The sequence below is a fragment of the Gekko japonicus genome, unplaced genomic scaffold, assembly GCF_001447785.1.
Source record: "Gekko japonicus isolate JY-2015 unplaced genomic scaffold, Gekko_japonicus_V1.1 scaffold1178, whole genome shotgun sequence".
NCBI lineage: Eukaryota > Metazoa > Chordata > Lepidosauria > Squamata > Gekkonidae > Gekko > Gekko japonicus.
In genome coordinates, this window is record NW_015160247.1 from 183,558 (window position 1) to 203,300 (window position 19,743).

The 19,743-nt window shown below is 41.3% G+C and overlaps 2 protein-coding genes across 2 annotated transcripts in view; one reads left to right on the top strand and one right to left on the bottom strand.

The window, feature by feature from the left end:
- PBLD (phenazine biosynthesis-like protein domain containing) overlaps positions 1–4,269 on the bottom strand; it is a 29,107-nt gene extending 24,838 nt beyond the window's left edge. Inside the window, exon 1 of the mRNA XM_015413961.1 lies at positions 4,243–4,269. The gene's annotated coding sequence lies outside the window, so the exon portion shown is untranslated. The remainder of the gene's footprint in view (positions 1–4,242) is intronic.
- Positions 3,554–19,162, top strand: HNRNPH3 (heterogeneous nuclear ribonucleoprotein H3 (2H9)). Its single transcript, XM_015413951.1, is given in 10 exon segments — positions 3,554–3,831; positions 11,634–11,752; positions 12,268–12,406; positions 12,940–13,124; positions 13,489–13,575; positions 14,193–14,308; positions 15,102–15,237; positions 17,521–17,601; positions 17,683–17,772; positions 17,934–19,162. Coding segments are annotated over 9 exon segments (1,026 nt in total). The 5' UTR covers positions 3,554–3,831; positions 11,634–11,637; the 3' UTR covers positions 18,011–19,162.
- The last annotated feature ends 581 nt before the right edge of the window (positions 19,163–19,743 follow it).

The following is a 19,743-nucleotide window of genomic DNA, read 5'->3' on the forward strand; positions in this document are numbered from 1 at the left end:
TTAAACTTTTAAAAACTCAATTATTCAATGTGGCACCAAACCTGGCGTTCTTCCAGGCAAATAAGTAAATAAGCATATTTGCAGGACCTAATCTAATACTGGGTACACTGACAATGGACAGCTGGTACAGCACAGTGGCTAGGAGCTTGCGAAGACCCTGGTTCAAATCAGTACAGCCACACAATTTTTGTAGATGGCCTTAAGCAAGAGATTATTCGCCAGTCTTATTGGCAGTACTGAACCTGGGTACTTTATGTGGTTATTTTGAGTATTATTGAGATGATCTATATGACATGCTTTGAACATTTGAAATGTAATGTGAAAAATCATTGGTTTTACTCATTGTGAGAAAATAGGAAATAAATGCCAGAAGTGCATTTGTTATGTATCCTATAGCATTATTTTGTATATTGTAGTTCTTAACAGTGCTTGTGATTTAGGTCACAACAAAACTGAAACCTGAATTTAAATATGAAATCATGGGGCTCCCAAATAAATGTGCATAGAACTGGAAACAAGCCTCCTTAGTAGCACACTGCAATGTAAATGCTATTCATATAGGACATCTCTACAAGAAAACACACCAAGATCCTTCTCCACTTCACAGGTGAAAATGCAGAAAGCAGCTCACACTCCTCGCAACCAAAGATATTTTGTACATCAAGCTGCTCTTACCCCTTCCGTGAAGAGTATAAAGAGTACAAGTTCTTTGGCACTGTGTGGCTTTCAGGGATCCATCGGGCCGAGTATGTTTATGCTCTGGGAAGGAGGAAGGGGGGACCAGAAGTTCCACACAGAAAGACCTCTGTATAAGACAGCTGGGCCCAGAGCCTGAAGGACCTCATGTGACATGAGAGTTGCCAGCCCAGGGTTGGGAAATACCTGGCGATTTGGGCAGTGGAGCCTCAGGGGGGTGGGGTTTGGGAAGGGGAGGAACTCCAGTAGGGTATAATGCCATGGGGTCCAACCTCCAAAGCAGCCACTTTCTTCAGGAGAACTGATCTTGGCCATCTAGAGATCAATTGTAATAGTAGGAGATCTCCAGGTGCTACCTATATGGTCAGGGACCTTCATACCTAAGGGACTGCCTGGTGGAATGAGCTCCAGGAAGACATCAGGGCCCTGCGGGACTTTTTACAGTTCTGCAGGGCATGCAAGATGGAGCTCTTCCACCAGGCCTTTGACTAAGGAGCCACACTATATAACTAAGGCCCTGGCCCCAATATTAACAGCATTACTAATACTATTATAACATCATTAATCAGCCACATATAACTCAGATTACACTGGCAACTGATTGTTTGTTTGTATAGTTGGATGCTGCTCATACCTGCCATCATATATGAATTCATTCAGCACTAGCACTTTGTATGTTTTTATGTGTATTCTGTTGTGATTTTAGATAAATTTGTTTTAATTGTCCAGTATTTTATGTAAGCCGTCCTAAGCCTGCTTCGGCAGGGAGAGCGGGGTAGAAATTAAATAAATAAATGTAGCATATAAGATAAAGTTTCACTAACTACAGAATCTGTCACTGCAATTCTATGATGGGAAAAGCCATACTCTCTGGAATCATCCATTTTATGTAACTTTCAGTGCCAGTCCACATTTACTCCATGTCTCTGTGTGATCATGCTCACGAGCTAGGGTGTATATATTATGTACCCAGCCAGCAGCCATTTCTATAGTCCTAATGGCTGAGGGAGAAAACTGTACAGTGAATGAGCATATGCTTTCAGTGCAGAAGATCCCATGTTCTTTTTTTTTGGGGGGGGGGTATTTTTCATATGTGTATGTGTGCATGTGGAAGCCATGGCAACCTCTGGTGACTGAGCCCTACTGGGGGCCTGGAGGATATTCAGAGAGGTGGCTGAATAAAGCCTGCCCCTGTCTCCAGGCTCTGGTTTTCCAAGGTCTCCCATCCAAGTACTTGAAAGTCTATCCTGCTTAGCTTCCGAGATCTGACAAAATCGGGCTTGCATGGGCTCTCCAGGTCAGGGCTAGAAGATCTCATGCTCAGTCTCTATGCATAAAAAGAGCTAGTGTGCTGCAGTGCTTAGAGTGTCTGACTAGCATCTAGGATATCCAGATTCAAATCCCTGCTTTGCCAAGGAAGCTCACCTGGTGACCTAGGGTCAATCACACCCACTCAGCCTAACAGGATTGCGGTGAGGATAAAGGGATGATTATAAAGTTAACAAACAGATGAAAGGATTGAAAGTGGCAGGAATTGAGAAAGATATTTCTTTGCTTGACAATACTGAAGCAGATGGACCAACAGTCTGCTGTGTCCACAAGCTAACACAACAGCAAAAACCACCACTGTGAAATACAGCACTATTGCAATAAATGCAAAAGTAAAAATGATTTATATTCTCATAAAGTGTACTGTGAAATACAGCACTATTGCAATAAACGCAAAAGTAAAAATGATTTATATACTCATAAAGTGTTATATACTCATAAAGTATTATTTCCAATATTCCATATGAGACATTCAGTACAAAAATATAGTTATCTCCACCAGTATCAAAATGGCATACAGAAAACACTCACAAGGGAAAAGTTCAAGGAAGACGGGGCTTCCGGTTGACTCCCACATTTCCGCAATTTGGTCCCTTTTTCAGTAACTGGCAGAGCATCCAACAAACAATCCATCTTCCTTGGACTTTTCCCTTGTGAGGGTTTTCGGTACACCATTTTGATACTGATGGAGCTAACTATATTTTTGTACTGAGTGTCTCATAGGGAATATTGGAAATAATACATTACAATAACACTTTATGAGTATACAGAATCATTTTTTACTTTTGCCTTTATTGGAACAGCATTGTATTTCACAGCGGTTGTTTTTGCTGTTGTGTTCACAAGCTGGCATCTCAACCACTCCATGGATAACGTCGCAGGAACATCAGCACTCTGGGCTAACATTTTAAAAGTCAAAGGGCCCTCTCAGCCTGTACTCTTATCCAGGGCTCTAGTCGGGGGGGAGCTCTCAGGTACGGAGCTCCGGAAGCGAACCTCTAGGGGGCGGGGCGGTCACGTGGTGAAGCCCCGCCCCCTTCTTTACCCCGCCCTCTGCTTCGATCCTCATTCCGTTTGGGAATGAGGATGAAGCAGGAGGGTAAGTAGCCGGGCCTTCTGACACACTTCCAGTGATGTCAGGGGGTGTGGCCTTCTGTCACTTCCGGTGATGTCAGGGGGCGTGGCATATGCAAATAAGTTATGCTAATGAGTTATGCTAATGAGCTCCGGCAGCTCTTTTTCTACAACAAGACCCCTGCTCTTATCGATTTTAACCTCACAGCTTGAGGAAGAATCTTTCCAAGAACCTTTTCCTCTTCATTATCAACAACAGATGCCAGCGATTTCTCCTTTTTAAATTCTCCCTCCAGAGACGAGGGCTGCTCCGCGCCTTTCAAAATAGACTGGAATACTCGCGCCGCTCCCAACCGCGCGCCAGGAAACCCTTCTTAATCCCGGATTGGTTTGCCTTCCAGGCGCCAAGGCACCACCGCGTCACCTCAGCAGTCCGCCACCTGCGCATGCGCTCCGCCATTTTAGGCCCTTGACCTAAACCCACGTTTCCGTGGCGCGTCCCCTTTTTCCAATTCCGCATGCGCCGTCCCCTGCACCTGGACTACGTGAACGAGATTCCCGTCACCAAACAGCGGCGTTATCGCGATACGTGAGCTTCCGACGCCATCCTGTCTGCTTCAGCTGCGTAGCTCGTTAGTCCGCCGCCCGTTAAGTGCTTCCTTGTTCTTTGTGGGGGAAGTTCAGCGCTGTCGTTTGCGCCGATCGGCTGGGGAAGTGGGTGAGGTGCTGCCGGTGAGTGGGGAGGGGGCAGCGGCTGGGCAACCTGGTCGCTGAGGTACTGGGGAAACGTGAGGCGAGGTGGGCGGACCCGCCTTCTCGCTCCCAGAGAGATTAACGGGCTCCGAGGGGGAAGGGGGAAGGAAAGGGTTAAGCGGTGGTTTAGCGCGCGCGAGAGAGAGACAGACTTTTAGTCTCCCCGCCGCCATTTTGAATGTGGCGGTGAGAAAGGGGAGGCGGCGGTGGTGGCTGCTGAACAAAGTGGTTCTCTTCAGGGCAGATAACATGGGCGCATTCTCCAACGGCTACCGCCGACGGAAAAGGCTGCCCGGGAGCGAAGCGCATTTTGAAAACCGCAGCCGCCAAAAAGGCGGGCTTGACAAAAGAAAGAGGCCGCGCGTGCGCCTCCATTGTATTCCGGCCTACCTTCCCTCGCTGACGTAGATGTCCCCCTCAGTCTTCCCCCCCCTCCTCCCCCGGAGAGCGCGAGACGTTCTGAATTGTGCCACACCCCCTCCTACGGAGGACTTGCGCGCCTGCGTTGTGGGGTTTGTGTTGTCGTGTTTGAACATTGGCGGCTGGGTTGCAGTTGCTATTTACAGTGTCCGTTATACGCTTGGTTTGAAGAAGGGGGGGGGGGAGGGAGAAGAGAAATCGTACTCCTGTTAACGGCCTGGTGAGAAGAGCCGTAGGCTGGTGCTTGTTGAGAAGTAAGGCCCATTGGTCTTAATCGGGATTACTTAGAGCAGTCTCCAAGAGCCTTCTGGCAACTTTAAAGCCGAACTGGTTTATCGTGGTATAAGTGGACACGAGAAGTGATGTCTGTCCCTTATAAGTATAATGAATTGACCATGCATCTTTTAATCCATAAAGTTACACTAGAGTTCTCTTTTGTAGCAACAAGCTAACATGACTACTACTCTGAAATTTTTAAGTAATCCTGCATAGCATCGTTCTGCTAAATCCTGTTGCTCAAGCAAATTACAGAAGCAGAACCTTTGTGAAATTTAAGCCTAGATTATAAATTGTAGAACACTGCGGTAATACCTGACCATGAGTGGAAATATGGTATATAGGTAGTAGATACAAAGTAAGTATATGAGTTTTTAACTCTGTGTGATGGAGAGGTAGTCTGGTAAAAGATCTTACCTGCTTTGTGGAATTGGCTAGAAAATATTGTTGCTGGTTGTAAATGGCTCACTTGGCAGAGTGAACAAAAATAAGGAAAGGAAATTGTGGTACTTTCCTCTTGAAATACACAGGCCATTGTACTGATGGATCGACAGGACTGTATTGTTTCAGCAAACATAATGAGCCAAGTAGCTTTTTACAATTGACTCAATTAAATAAAACAAATTTTTACCATTAATACAGCCAGATAGGACAGTTCTGAGAAAGCAAAATAATTTAAATGAATATTTCCCATGAGATTACTAAGTATCTCTCATACTGTTCATATATTGTTAATTAAATACGATACTCTGCAAAACTTAGTATACTTTGTTCTTAGATCCCTATAACGGTTCAAGTAGGACAAGACAGATGTGTTCCCAAAAATGACCAGACAGAAGAAACAGAAATTATTTTAACTCTGTGTGATGGAGAGGTAGTCTGGTAAAAGATCTTACCTGCTTTGTGGAATTGGCTAGAAAATATTGTTGCTGGTTGTAAATGGCTCACTTGGCAGAGTGAACAAAAATAAGGAAAGGAAATTGTGGTACTTTCCTCTTGAAATACACAGGCCATTGTACTGATGGATCGACAGGACTGTATTGTTTCAGCAAACATAATGAGCCAAGTAGCTTTTTACAATTGACTCAATTAAATAAAACAAATTTTTACCATTAATACAGCCATATAGGACAGTTCTGAGAAAGCAAAATAATTTAAATGAATATTTCCCATGAGATTACTAAGTATCTCTCATACTGTTCATATATTGTTAATTAAATACGATACTCTGCAAAACTTAGTATACTTTGTTCTTAGATCCCTATAACGGTTCAAGTAGGACAAGACAGATGTGTTCCCAAAAATGACCAGACAGAAGAAACAGAAATTATTTTCTATAGACAATCCTAATTGTGTTCTTAATTGTAATCTACCTGAGATTAATGATCTTTAAATTCAGTTTACATTAGTAGGATTATATATATTAAACTTGGCTGGTTTTTGTCTAGTGACTTTAGGCTGGATATAAATTTTTCTCCTGCAGACCTTGGCTGGATAGGTAGTGGGTAAAAATGGAAAAGAGAAGTGGTGGGGGTGGAATAAAGTGCCTACTCATTGTCTGTTCTTGTTCTGTATGTAAAATCTGGCATGGTTGACCTGTACACCCAGGCCCTGAAGTCTCTTATGATGAGCCTTTTTATTTTCAGTCCCTGGGATAAATGTAAATAATTGCAGTAAAATTTCTTCAAGCACTGGAAGCTTCAGATTAGATTGGCATTGCCTCTCATGCAGTGATTAGCATGCAGCATCTGAAGTGATGTTTGAGATTAAGCTAATAGACACTTCTTTTTTTTAAAAAAAATTGAACATCACTGTAAACTTTTGTGCTTTGTAGTGTTGAGAGAACAGTTTATTTTGGGATGAAGCTCCTAGTGCTGCAGGCAGAACTGGAATATTTTTCATATAGGTGGAGCAATAGTTCTTTTTTCTTTTCCAGAAGAGGTAAAATTGCTTCCTGGTGAACCAGGAAAAGAGGATATAAAAGCAGAACTCTTAGTAAAACAGCAATTCATAACATGAAAGAATACCTGCATTCTCAGGTCTTGAAGAGGACAAAGCCTCTAAACCCATGCACAGCTATCCCATCAGAATATTGGCAGGGTTAAATGCTCTTTAGTGACCCACAAGAATGAGGCTTCATGCAAGTCCATTTTTTCTTCATGAAGAGAACAGTTCACTTTGGAATAGCCAAGAGCCTTGTTGTCTCAGGCAGGATTATTTCCGCACAACTCTTTACAAAATTCTAATGGGGGGACTCCTTTATTGCATATGTCATTGACAGCAGTGTTTGCTGAAGCAGATTAAGATACCCCCGCCCCCACAAAAGAATATTCGAATAAAATAATAGGATGTGTTTTTTTCAGATAGGGCCATGCAAGTAATATGCCAATACTGGATACTTAGTTTGAGGTACTTTTTCTGTCTGGGATGTGGTGGTTTTGAGCGCACAAGTTTGGACAGTGCCTTGAGAGGTGTAAAAGATAGAGTTGACTTTAATGATAAATGTGGGTGTCCCAGTTACTAACTTGGTCTGACTAAGGTTGCATATATTTTTGATAACTGATGGGTACTTTTTCTGAAATTCCGCAAGCTAGGGACGCTGCCACTAAAAATACAGTCTTAAGCAGAAGAGTCCCTAGGAGAACCTTGGACATTGGTTTGAATGGAAGTCCCACAATAGCTTGTAATAATGGGTTGGCTCCAGTGGCTCAGCATGTTTGCTGCATTCCTTGACAGTCTCTTCTGACACTGGAAAGGTTTATTCCTGGGATTGTGGGGCTTTTGTGGGCTGGCAGATGGATGCACTAAGGAAGGTAGAGTGTTGATAAGAGGAGGAAGGAAGGGTCTATATCACTCACTTCCTCAGTGCAGCCCTCAACTCTGTTGGTTGTGGAAGGATCCATGTGGATCCCAAAACATTGGCAGTCAGCTTTTCTGTGGTGGAAGAGAGTGCTGGAGGGAAGCATTGCAGAGATCTGTAACTGTCAGTGCTTTGTGTTTACAGATAGTTGGATACAGTCCAATATATTCAGCTTTCACATTGGGAAGCTAAACTGTAAGGACTGATTGGTAATGTCCTTCTGATTATTTTTAAAAAATAAGAAAATGGGAATTAACTGCCAAGTATGCTCACCAGGGTAATAAGGGTATTTTCAAGGTTCTGACACTAAGGCTTTTTTCTAGACCTGACTGAAGTGAAGCCCTCTTGGAACAGAATGCCCCATGTAGTCCCATAAGTTTCCTGGGTAGATTGTGTGCCTGAGTATATGAGATAAGTACCTTGTTAGACTAGCAAAAATATTCCGTTTGTCTTCTGCACTGTCATGTGGGGCTATGTTGACATGTATGATGGAATGTTGCCCTAAGATAAGAGTCTCTGGCAGAAGCTGTCATGGTTTTCTGATTGATTTACTGAGACAATTTTATGCGTTGTGACCAGTATGGAACTATGAGAGTAGGTCTACACAGCCTTTCTTTTGTTCTGCGTTTGGATATGAAATTTTTAAAAATGGAGGGGTGTAACAGTTTCATTGGCCATCTTACAATGACAGCATTAGTATCATTTTCTGTGGAAGGAAATTTGCTGGCTTTGTGGTAAAGTTGAGACGTGGTTCAGAATCAGTTGATCCTTTCTGTCTGTAATCTGTCAGAATTTAGTGCTACTTTGGTCCACCTGCCTATGACTCATTTGGTCCCTTTCAGTGTATAAAGTGCCTTGACAATGTTGTGCTTTCAGGGAGAGAGAATAAGACTTTCCACTGGAGTTGTTGCCTTGTCTCCTTGTAGAAAGTTTGAAATATTGATTTACCTTGATTTAGTTATGCCTTCACTATGTCAATGACTGTCATAACTGTTACATAATAACCTAGGGTTTCTGGAAGAAATGTCTTGAGAGCAAGATGTATAGCGAGTTCTTGCTAGTTTACGGTCCGCTGAATTGCTCCTTCAGTCCAGTGTCCCTGAGCCATTGTCCGAACATATTGGACTCCCAGGCCTATGAGGGTGATGGCAGTTTTGTAGCTTCAATATCACCTGGCCCTTAGATACATTGAAAGGATTGGACGTTTGAATGGAAAAGATCTACATCACTTAGAGGAGTGTGGTTATATGCTTGCATGGCTGTGTAGTCCTGAAAATCCAGTAGAAATCGCTGCAGAGTGATTGCATACTTCCTGGCTTCCTGCAGCAACTCAAGTCCATTAGTGGTGCCAAGGAATGTCACTGTTACTACAACGTCTGGCTTCATAGTGTTGGAAATACTATTTTGTCCTTTATGAAGATGGGAAGAACTAATTTTGGATGTGCTGTGATAATTAGGTAGCAGAGGAACTGGGGTGTATTCAGGGTTCAGTTTCCAGTTCTCTAGAAATGCATAGGATTCTAGGCAAGATAACTCTTTCTTGGGTTTCCTGAAGGACTCTGCTGTAGGAGAAATATACATTAGGATATTTATTTATTTATTTATACCTTAGATTTGATATACCGCCCTATACAATAGGGATAATGGTGATAAAGGTTAGGTAGTAGGGATAACTGGGTCTTGATAAAGATCCTGGGTGCTGATGGAAGGCTGGATTTCAGGTAGAGCTTTGTGTTGATACTCAAATCTATTTAAAAATTACAGAACTCTGTAGTGGCATGTTTGGATTAATATGCACGCTTCTGGGAGATTAACTACCAAAATGGGATGGTGGTTAGATTGGGGAATGAATTTGAGATCCGTGTTTCATTAATGTAGCTATATAGCTCTTGCACAGGAGAGGATGCATAGAGTCTGAGCAGATAACCACAGTGAGAGTGGCTATAAAGAGCAATTTGTGAAGGCTGATATTAAGGGCCTTATTACTCAAGAGAGGATACCAGATCTGCCATCATAAGATGGCTGCATTTGTGAACACCATTGTGGTGGAAGCTCGGCTTGCTAAGACAGACATCTTGTGAGTCTTGTATATAGTACCAAAGTATCTCTTTGGTAAGTCCGGATTTGTCCTCCACTGGAATGGCTCCATTTATCTCTCATTATTACTTTCAAGGTTTGGAGAAAAGGACTGTGGGGCCTGACTTCTTTTCCAGGAGAAACTCCCATGCACTTTTAGTGGTTTACAGTTTGAGTTGTTTCCCCTGGCTCCTATCTAAGTTGGAGAGTTTTAGCTTTTGTTAGACTTTTGATGAAAACGCCTTTAAACAAGTATTTTTACCTGGACTCAACCACAATGTCCCCTTCTTCTGATAACTGGCTACTGTCTTTCAAATGCTTCTGAAGCCTTAGCTGGCTTATTGGGGAAGGGGGCTTTTCCCTGCTGCCCTGTATTAAGGAGACCATGTGAGTCTTGATTTTGAGACTGACTGGTTGGATTAGCCACTTGCTTGATGATGTAATATTGGAGTCTGGAAGGGATAGAGGTTTGAGGTAAGGAAAAACAGAAGTTAACTTGATTAGCTGCAGCATTTCCCTTCTTTGTCCTTCAGGGGGACAAACATTGTTTCAGCGGCATGTACAGTATTGTTTGCCTTTGGTCCTTTGGGGGGGGGGAGGCATGAGGCTCTGAGTGGGCATTAATGGCAAACTGCCTCTTGGTCCTAGCTTTGAAGAAGGGTCTTCTCATATATAATCCATGGGTATCTATATGGAAAAGGTAGAAATCTGAGCTGTTTTCTTCTTTGCTTTTTCTGAGGTGACCTGCCCAGAACTGTTAGTGGGAATGGCATCTTTCATTTTAGATTTCTTTTTTCTTCTTGGTGTACATAACATCAGGTAGGAAGAGAAAGCTAGTTTCGAATTACTATGTTGATGAGATTGCACTATAAGGCTCTGAAGCCCTGCTGCTATTAACCTATTATAGGAAGAAGGGGGACATTTCTCCTTCATGACCTGTTTTGGCAAAAAAGAGTCTGGCTTTGCTAGTTCAATAGGAGGAGCTTAATCCCAAAGTAAACTATTCTCCCCCACCAACTCAGCTAATGCTTGTGGTTTCATAATAGCATAGAAGAAAAACATTAGAACGGTCTCTTAGTGAATTGAACTTTTTCTCTTTTGAGGTTTTATCTAAAAGGGGGGAGTCTCATAAAGCGCATCTCCAAGTCAAGTCTAAATAGATTTCAGTCTTCTCGGAGAATAACTAGAGAAAGGTAAAATAAAATTCAAGGATCCCACTGTGTGTTGCAGTTGACAGGTATGTGTGCAGGTGTGTGGCCTTCACTAGAAATGCTGACTTTCAGAGACTTTCTCTAAAGAAATGCATGTTATTTCTAATCTTTCCCATCTTAATATAGAGCCTGTTTTTACGTTTGGCTTGCCTCTCTCCTCCGTCTTTCCATCTGGCTGGTGAAGCTCGGTAGACTCTGTGCACTCTAATTTGCTGAGTTTTGTCTCGTGCCCATTAGTCCCTATGCCTGTATTTTGGTGCCTTGCTTCTTAGCCACTGCTTTACTCTCTTGTTAGGGCTCCAATTCTGTGGGCCTCTTCAGGAATATTGCCTTGGCTCTCCTAGCTGGCAGTGGAGAGAAGCATGCACATGGCTTGTGTACTTAGCAGCATTGGTCAGAAGTGTGCATGTGGGTTTGTGTTTTGGAAAATAGTTCAGAATGTCTTCGCTGGCCCATAGACATAGGAAATCAAAAGTAGTGTACCCATTGCAGTGATTGAGTATAAGTAGTGAATGGGTCAGAGCATGGCTTGGCTAATTTTAAGAGGAGTTGGGAAGGCATTATCTCTTCCTGGAGTAGTAGAATTTTAAGAATTTTAAGAGGAGTTGGGAAGGCATTATCTCTTCCTGGAGTAGTAGAATTTGTTTTCCTGGATGGATGTATCTTAATTAGAGGACTAGACATCTTGAGGGAAGCTATGCGGCAGGCAGCATGAGCAGGTCATGCTAGTTGTTCCATATGTTATGAGTGAAAGACAGTGTCAAGTTGTCACTATCAAAGCATTATGCTTCAAGTGACAACTTAATAGCCTTTTCTTTTAATGTTTCAAGGTATTGCTAATGTATACAGTCCTACTTAGGAAGGGGTGGGGGGTGAATCTTGATTCTTAAATGCTAAATTTGCTGTTTATGTTTTTTATGGTGTTTGATTTTAAACAGCAAAATGGACTGGGCTGGGAAACATAATGGTCCAAATGATTCATCTAGTGATGGAACAGTACGATTGCGTGGTCTGCCATTTGGCTGCAGCAAGGAGGAGATCGTTCAGTTCTTTCAAGGTAGCTCTAGTGTTACTGTCAAGTGACTTTCAGTGTTTCCATGTCTGCAAGATTGATAATTGAAATAGTTTAATTTTATTAGCAATTTGTGGGGGAGGGAGGGGGTGGGATTGGTGTGTTTAAAATTTAGATTGCTAAATTTGGTATTCTTTGTTAAAATACTACTAAACAGTTAAGAGATTGCATTGGCAGTGTAGGATATCAATTTTACACATCTAGACTTTTTTTTGCTATGAAATCAGAATTTGGAGAATTTAGTTATTACATCATGTAATATAGGTGGGCCTTTGTGATGTAGCTGTTGCTTTGTAGTTTGAACAAAGACAGTATTAGAATGTCTAAACCCATACAGTTTAATGCAAGTTCTTTAGTGTGTGTGTTTGGGTTAGGTTGGGGGGGAAGCTAAGCTATTTTCTTGCATTGTGTAGATTTGCTTTAAGTATTTTCTACAGATGGGAATGTTTCAGCCTTTAACACTCTTCCCCTTGATGGGGTTATTTGTCCTTGGGTTAAAGGGTTGGAAATCGTGCCAAATGGGATAACATTGACGCTGGACTACCAGGGGAGAAGCACAGGGGAGGCCTTCGTGCAGTTTGCTTCAAAGGAGATAGCAGAAAAAGCTCTGGGGAAACACAAGGAAAGAATAGGGCACAGGTGGGGATGGAGAGTTTGGGATGGTATTAAATCTTTTTTGGGGGGTTGGGGGTCAGTAATGGTTTTTGGGGGGTTGGGGAGCATAAATGGACTGGCTATTTTTTAAACAAAAAAACAACAATCATATCACCCTAAATTTAATTTGGGGAGTACAGTAGATCTGGTGGGAGGGGGAAATGGTAATACTATGTAGCTTGCTGAAATTTGGCTGTTGCAGTTTTATGGGGGGTGTTCTATGATAGCCAGACATTTTTCAAAAAAGTCTTCTTGGGGTAGGGGGGAGTGTGGTTTAGAGATTTGTCGTATTTAATGTGCAGTTAGAATTCTAGACAGTAAAATAAATTGCAGAAATGCTTGCTTTTGCATTTTAAAATTTCTAAAGATTAAGTGACACTTGGAAAAATAGTGTACGCTTTTATTCAACACTGTGTCTAGATATAGAATTTGGAGCATTTATGCAACATGTTACTGTAATTCATCCATTATGTATATGTATTCTTACATTTGTACATTGAAAATCTTTTTTTACTCAGATATATTGAGATCTTCAAAAGTAGTAAAAGTGAAATCTGAGGATTCTATGACCCACCATGAAGAATGATGGGACAGCGACCTGGACCATATGATAGACCAATGGGAGGAAGAGGGGGTTATTATGGAGCTGGGCGTGGAAGTATGTATGACAGAATGCGTCGAGGAGGTGGTGGATATGACGGTGGTATGTGTATCTAATGACCACAGGCTCTTGTCATTTTCACGTTCCTGACGTTTTTGTCAAGAAATACAGAAATGACAGTAATTATAATACATACCGAGTCTGAAATCTGGATACCTATCATTTTTTTTACCAGCCGTGTGACTAAAGATTGAAAAGGTATGGTGAGGCATCTGGAAGTAGTTTTTGAATGTAGTTTTTGAATGTGGATGAAACTTGGTCTGCATGTTTTTGAGCCTGATTACTGTGATATAGAAAAATCTGTGTTTTATACATGATGTCAAAGAAATGCTGATTTATGCATAGTGTTAATCTGCCATTTACTTTAAGACTGTTTCATAGTATGTTCACTTCTTAAATCTCACAGGGTATGGTGGTTTTGATGACTATGGTGGCTATAACAATTATGGCTATGGAAATGATGGCTATGATGACAGAATGAGAGATGGGAGAGGTAAGGTTTAAACCAGCTTTATAATACTCTTGTTTGACCATGAGTCTTGAGGCACAGAGACCGCCATGTTTGGGATTCAGAGGGACTTCTTGGGGGCGTGGATCCCTGATTTCTACAGTTCCCTTGTTGCCACCTCATGTGTCACTTCACACATCATTTGAAAAAGTTCTCCGATCCTGGGGACAGGGACTTGCAGTGTGTAGGAGGAGACGGGGAAGTCCTATTGTTCTGCTATGGAGCCGGCTATTGTTTCATTTTGCATTGCTTGAGGAAATATGTAAACAAATATTCTAACAAGGGAAGCAATTAGTAGGTTGTAAGGGGTTTGTTTAATTTCTTAACTGTCCTGGTCCTATCCAAGTAAGTTACAGATAATGTTATATACCAGTTTTAAATTGTCAGCTCCAGTTACTTTATAAACCTTACTTTATAATAATTTTACCAAATTCTGGGATGAGAGACTTATTCACTATAGGATAAACCAAAATAATACAAGAGAAATTTAACTTAGGTTGGCTGTTTTGCAAATGGGGCTGATGTGTTGGCCATGAGAATTTCAAGGAGAGTGAGCAGACGTCAGTGAAGTGTACTTAAGGGTTTTTTGTGTTTTTTTAAAGGAATGGGAGGCCATGGCTATGGTGGAGCAGGAGATGCAAGCTCAGGTTTTCATGGCGGTCACTTTGTTCACATGAGAGGACTGCCATTTCGAGCAACAGAAAACGATATTGCTAATGTAAGTGTTGTGAGCAACCAAAATCATATGTAGCTTTCTGTTAGCAGGTTATCTGTTTCCCTAGTGTGAAATGAAATGTAATGCAGCAGCTACAGTGTCCTAAGCACTACTTATTTTTCTTGGGAATTTTGCTTATATGTGTCATATGCACACATTGACAGCAAACTGACTGTTTAAAGGCCACAAACTAGTTTTTCCCCCTATGAACAGCCAGCGGCAGGACTTGTTTTAGCTGTTGTTGTCATTGATGCTAAAGGGTCACCTTTTTTAAGTCATAAATGAGATTTCTTGCAATTAAACAAACTAGGAAATTGGCTTACTATACTTGAAATTACTATAGTAACTCTAGCAGATGCAACTGTAGTATTTCTGTAACACGTGACAGTATTGTATTTTAAATTTGGCCCTCATTTAGCTCTTGGATAATTGTTTGCTTCTTTTGCTAAGCTTTGCTATTAATATTCTTGCCCCTAGCATTTGGAGCTTGAAATTCTCAAATGGGAAAACAAGGGCTAACTCGTTATATGTTATTTTCTGTGTTAAAGGGGTTTTTTTCTATTTTAAAAAAGTTTTAAAAGGCTGCTGCAGTGTCCATGCAGAGTAAAATTACTAGACATCAGATTTGGTATGCAGTTAACAGTTTAGCCAGGCCATTCATTTTAATATTTTCAAGAAGTGGTGTGATGTTCTCTGTCTAATAAAATTAACGTGGAGCGTTTTATTTGCTAGTTTAGAAATACTGTGGTTTAAATATGAATGGGTTCTCACAAATTACTGTTTGTGTTTGTTTTAGTTTTTCTCACCCTTGACTCCTATAAGAGTACACATTGATATTGGAGCAGATGGAAGAGCAACGGGAGAGGCAGATGTGGAATTTGTGACACATGAAGATGCAGTGGCTGCCATGTCTAAAGATAAAAATCATATGCGTAAGTCTCAACAAATATTGGAGCCATTAAAAATATCAAGTATTTCATTCGCTATCCAAAGTGTGTATGTGGTTATATTGTACCTCAGTCCTCGAAATTTAGTCATAGCATTTACAAGTTCTTTTAAAACTTGCTGCTGGGAGGTAAAGAAAAATCTAGATATGCTACCATTAAGATTTATTGATTGACTAGGAAAAAGGCATGTTGTGGAAATGAATACAACTGCCTCTAGAAAGAGGCTCTGGGTGGGTGCCCCAGCCTTGGACACTCAGTGTCAATTTGCTGTGGCGACCTCAGCAGGGTATAATGACACTGAGTCCACCATTTTCTCCAGAGGAACTGATCTCTGCTACCTAAAGAACAGTTGTAATTTTGAGTGATCTCCAGCCCTCACCTGGAGATTGGCAACAATGGTTCCCCACGAATAGTTGGTTTGGAGGGTGGAGTCTATGGCTTTGTACCTGTCCGAGGTCCCACGCCTTCTGAAACCTCACCCTCTCCAGGCTCCATCCCTCACATCTCCAGGAATTTCCCACCTGGAGTTGGCAACCCTATCTCCTTCCCAGCCAATCCTCAACCTACCTTTATTTCCCCCTCCAGCTTTCCACCCCCCACACACCTGCAGCCTCTCCCGTGCTCTGAAGCCCTGACTTCTACGTCACATTGGCTGTCATGGGGGCCACCTCAGCAGTATATAAGGATACAGAGCCCACCATTTTCTCCAGGGGAACTGATCTCTGCCATCTGGAAAGCAGTTGTAATTCTGAGTGATCTCCAGCCCTCACCTGGAGATTGGACACATTTTACCTCAGAATAGCAAACTGTTTAGAATGTTGGAGGCAAAAGCCAATCAAGTCGCATATGCAAACAACCTCTGTGTTCCGAGGCAGAGGCCAATGAGGCTGCATATGCAAATAACCTCTGTGTTCTGACTGGCTGTGGGGAAGCAAAATGTTTAGAATGTTGGAGGCAGGACTCAGGCAAAGCAGCCAGTGGATAGGGAGACCCTCTGAATGACAGATCAGAGAGCGAACTGATTTTGGAGTGTATGGAATGTTCTAGAGAAGTGCCACCACCATTCGGCTTTTATTCATAAGGGAGATTGGTTTATAAGCACAATAACACAACTGAACCTCAGTAACTAAGCAGAAACAATATATCACATGTTGAATTACTTTGTGCATGATAAGTGTATGATGCCCTCCAAGAGATACCGAGTGACCAGCAGTTCCTTCACAGAGGCCAAGAGCACAGTCAAGGTCAGCTTTGAGATGACTGCACCAAAGTGTCTTGGGGATTTTTTCTGTCTTTGTTTCTCCCTTTTTATTAGTGGTGTAAGATTCTATGAGCCAATTTTAAAGGAAAACATCCCAGTTATTTTTAATAAGAGCATCAAAACATCCTTTAAATCAGAGTCTCCTGTAATAATGGAAAACATTTGCTAAGAACAGAATCTTGGCAAGGTTAAGACAAGGTTCTGCAGTCCCTTTCAGCTTCCAGTCCTGCCACCTCCTCTCTATCTTGAGCTTGTAGTGAGTAGTTTTTCTTTGATCAGTTCAATATTACAGGTGTTTCCCCCTCCCCTTCCCCAGGGAGCTCAAGACAGAGAGAGAGACCGACCTTGATAGCTGTATTGGCTAATTAAAACCACAAATAGTGTATCTTACCTCCACCTCTTAGGTAGTATGCCTGGCATAGCTTATAGGACTCTGCACATGGAAGCTCTTCTAAAGTTTTCAGCTGCTCTAGCCAAGTTCTTACTAAATGTAAAGGGTCTGGTGAAGTGTTCTGGGATTCATGGGCTGCTTGTGAGTGCATATAAATAACTTTAGGGGAGGCTGTTAATATTCTCATGTCCATTTAAGATCTGGTTTTCAGAATACCTTGCGAGACTTTATTTTATGTTAACGTAGCTACAACAAATTACTTTATTAGGGTTAGAATCTCTGAATACTTGAATTTTTTTAGAGTGGGTTGAATGGGAGTCCTGTTGGGGAACCCTTTTCACACTGCTTGAAATTCTGTGATGGAAGAAGGGCAGAATACAAAAGAAATGAAGGACTTGTGCAGTTGATTTCCTGGTCTGTCAGCCTTATATGAAGCAGCCATTTTATAAGGGGAAAAAGGCTATAAATCTGATCATTTGAAAATGGACCGTTGAATGAGCTAGATGCAGTGTGAATGATTGTAAATGTTTCCCTGACTTCACATAGATGATAATTACAGAACTACCTGAGTTGTCTTATCACTTAAGTGTGTGTCCTTTTTCTGTTCTTTTTAAAGAACATCGATACATTGAACTGTTCCTGAATTCTACTGCTGGAGGCGGTTCTGGAATGGGAAGCTATGGCCGAGAGGGAATGGGTATGTTTGGTTCCAGATTCTTAATTCAGAATTAAATATACACAGGTTCTTCAGTTGCTAATGGTACACATTACTTTCCAGATCAAGGCGGTTATGGGTCTGTTGGAAGAATGGGGATGGGCAGCAGTTACAGTGGAGGATATGGTGCTCCTGATGGCTTGGGTGGATATGGTGAGTTGACTGAAGTAGGTGGCCCCACACCTATACACATCAGAACTCTTTTTAAGCTTTGCTTCACATGAGGGAGCTTGAGAATTCCGTGAGAAGCAGCCAATACTAGCTTATGTTCAACAGAAATAATTAGGAATATAATTCTTCTTGTTGTTTTATAGGCCGTGGCAGTGGAAATAGCGGTGGATACTATGGACAAGGCAACATGGGTGGAGGTGGATGGCGTGGAATGTATTGAAGAGTGATGTTGGGTCTACAAAGCATATTGGAAGGAAACAGTACCTGGTCTACTAGGCTTTCTTACAAAACTTAATTTCTTTTGTATTGAAAACTTTATAATGACTGAAGGAATGTGTTTTCCCATTATTTGGTAAGCAGCAGATTGCAATGGGGAAATCTGTTTTCTGTAGGTTTTATTTGTTGCATACTCTGACTTTAAATAAATTTTTTATATTCAAACCACTGATGTTGATACTTTTTATACTAGCTGTTCCTAAAGATATGTTGCATATTCCAGAATTCTTGTTTGTTTGAGAGATTCGGTTCATTGAAGCAGTTGTATGGTAGGTTCTCATTATCGATGCAACATTATGTAAAATGAAACAGCCATTAAGTTAGTACACTTGATGAGATGTGAGGGTAGTTTTTTTTAAAATAACCTAATACAAAACTGCTCATCAGTGAAGACAAATTCCCATAGCAGAATGTCAAAACAACTGTGCTGGGCATGAAGGCCGTGAGTTAAAGTTCTGGAATGACCTAATGCACAACTGCTATATTAAAAAAAAACTGGTTGATGTCTGAACTGTATGCATGCTAGAAATCTAACCTATTAAATGTATGTTAAGTATTGGTACAAATCTGTGTATCAATCTTCATACTCGTATCCTTGGCAATCAGATTTTCAGATAAGTTGTGAATATTATTGTTTGGGCAATATCAGGGAGGGGAAGAGTCAAGACTATTACTGTAGTGGGACTATTGCAACATCCATAGAGAAGTCAGTCATTGTTTAGATTCCTAGAAACAAATTAATTTAGGAACACTGCTCTTATTCCTGAATGCAGCTGTGTGTTGAGAAAGCTGCCTGACGGGTATTTCCAGCAGAGAGCTAGGCTTGTGGCAGATGATTTAAATAACACAATATATGTGGTCCTCTTGCTGTGCATTTAACATGTAAGATGTTTGGGTGAAATATTGTTTAGACACTTAAGCATTCACTGTATATTGAAGAAAGGGTACTGAATATTCTAGTTTTCTTCATTTCAGTTGCTTGTCCTCCAAATTCTTCCCAATAACTTGTCAAATGTGATCAACTATTGAAAGTTTGTTGCCTGTTTTCTTTGCTAGTAATGTTATGTATGTAATAAACGTCTTATTGTGGGAGATAGCAAAATAGACTTGATTCTAGGAAGTGTGTGTTGTGTCAATTTATCTACAGGGTTTATAAATTTCAAAGATTGTTTCCTGGTGTGCAAAGGAAAGGGCACAGGAAGTCACTGTTTGGAATAGGTGCATCATCAGGTCACAGATGAAGAACTTAATGAGTGAATTGGCCCAATACTGCCAGCATTCAAACCAGTTTCATTTGATGTGTGCTGTGATTAGTGCAGACTCTGTTACTACATGTACTCATCAGGAAGTTGAGCAGAGAGACCCTGAAGTGTTAAAGGAGGGAACTATGGTGGTCTTCAGATCAAATGCATATGGTGAAATAAGTGGCCATTTAAGTGAGATGCCAAGGTCTTAACGTAGCAGTGACCATTTGCATCCAAAATTTGGATTTAGAAAGCATCAGAACAGTTAATGTAGGCTGTATAGTATCCTAAAGTTGCCCACTGAAATGTGCATGCACTGCATCAGCTGGAGCCTTTCTGCATTAGTGCTTTATGTGTTTAGAGCCAGAGAGCAGTTCCTTTCCACCAAGCAGAAGAGTAATTTGGTTTTTTTCAAAACAGAAACCAGATTGGA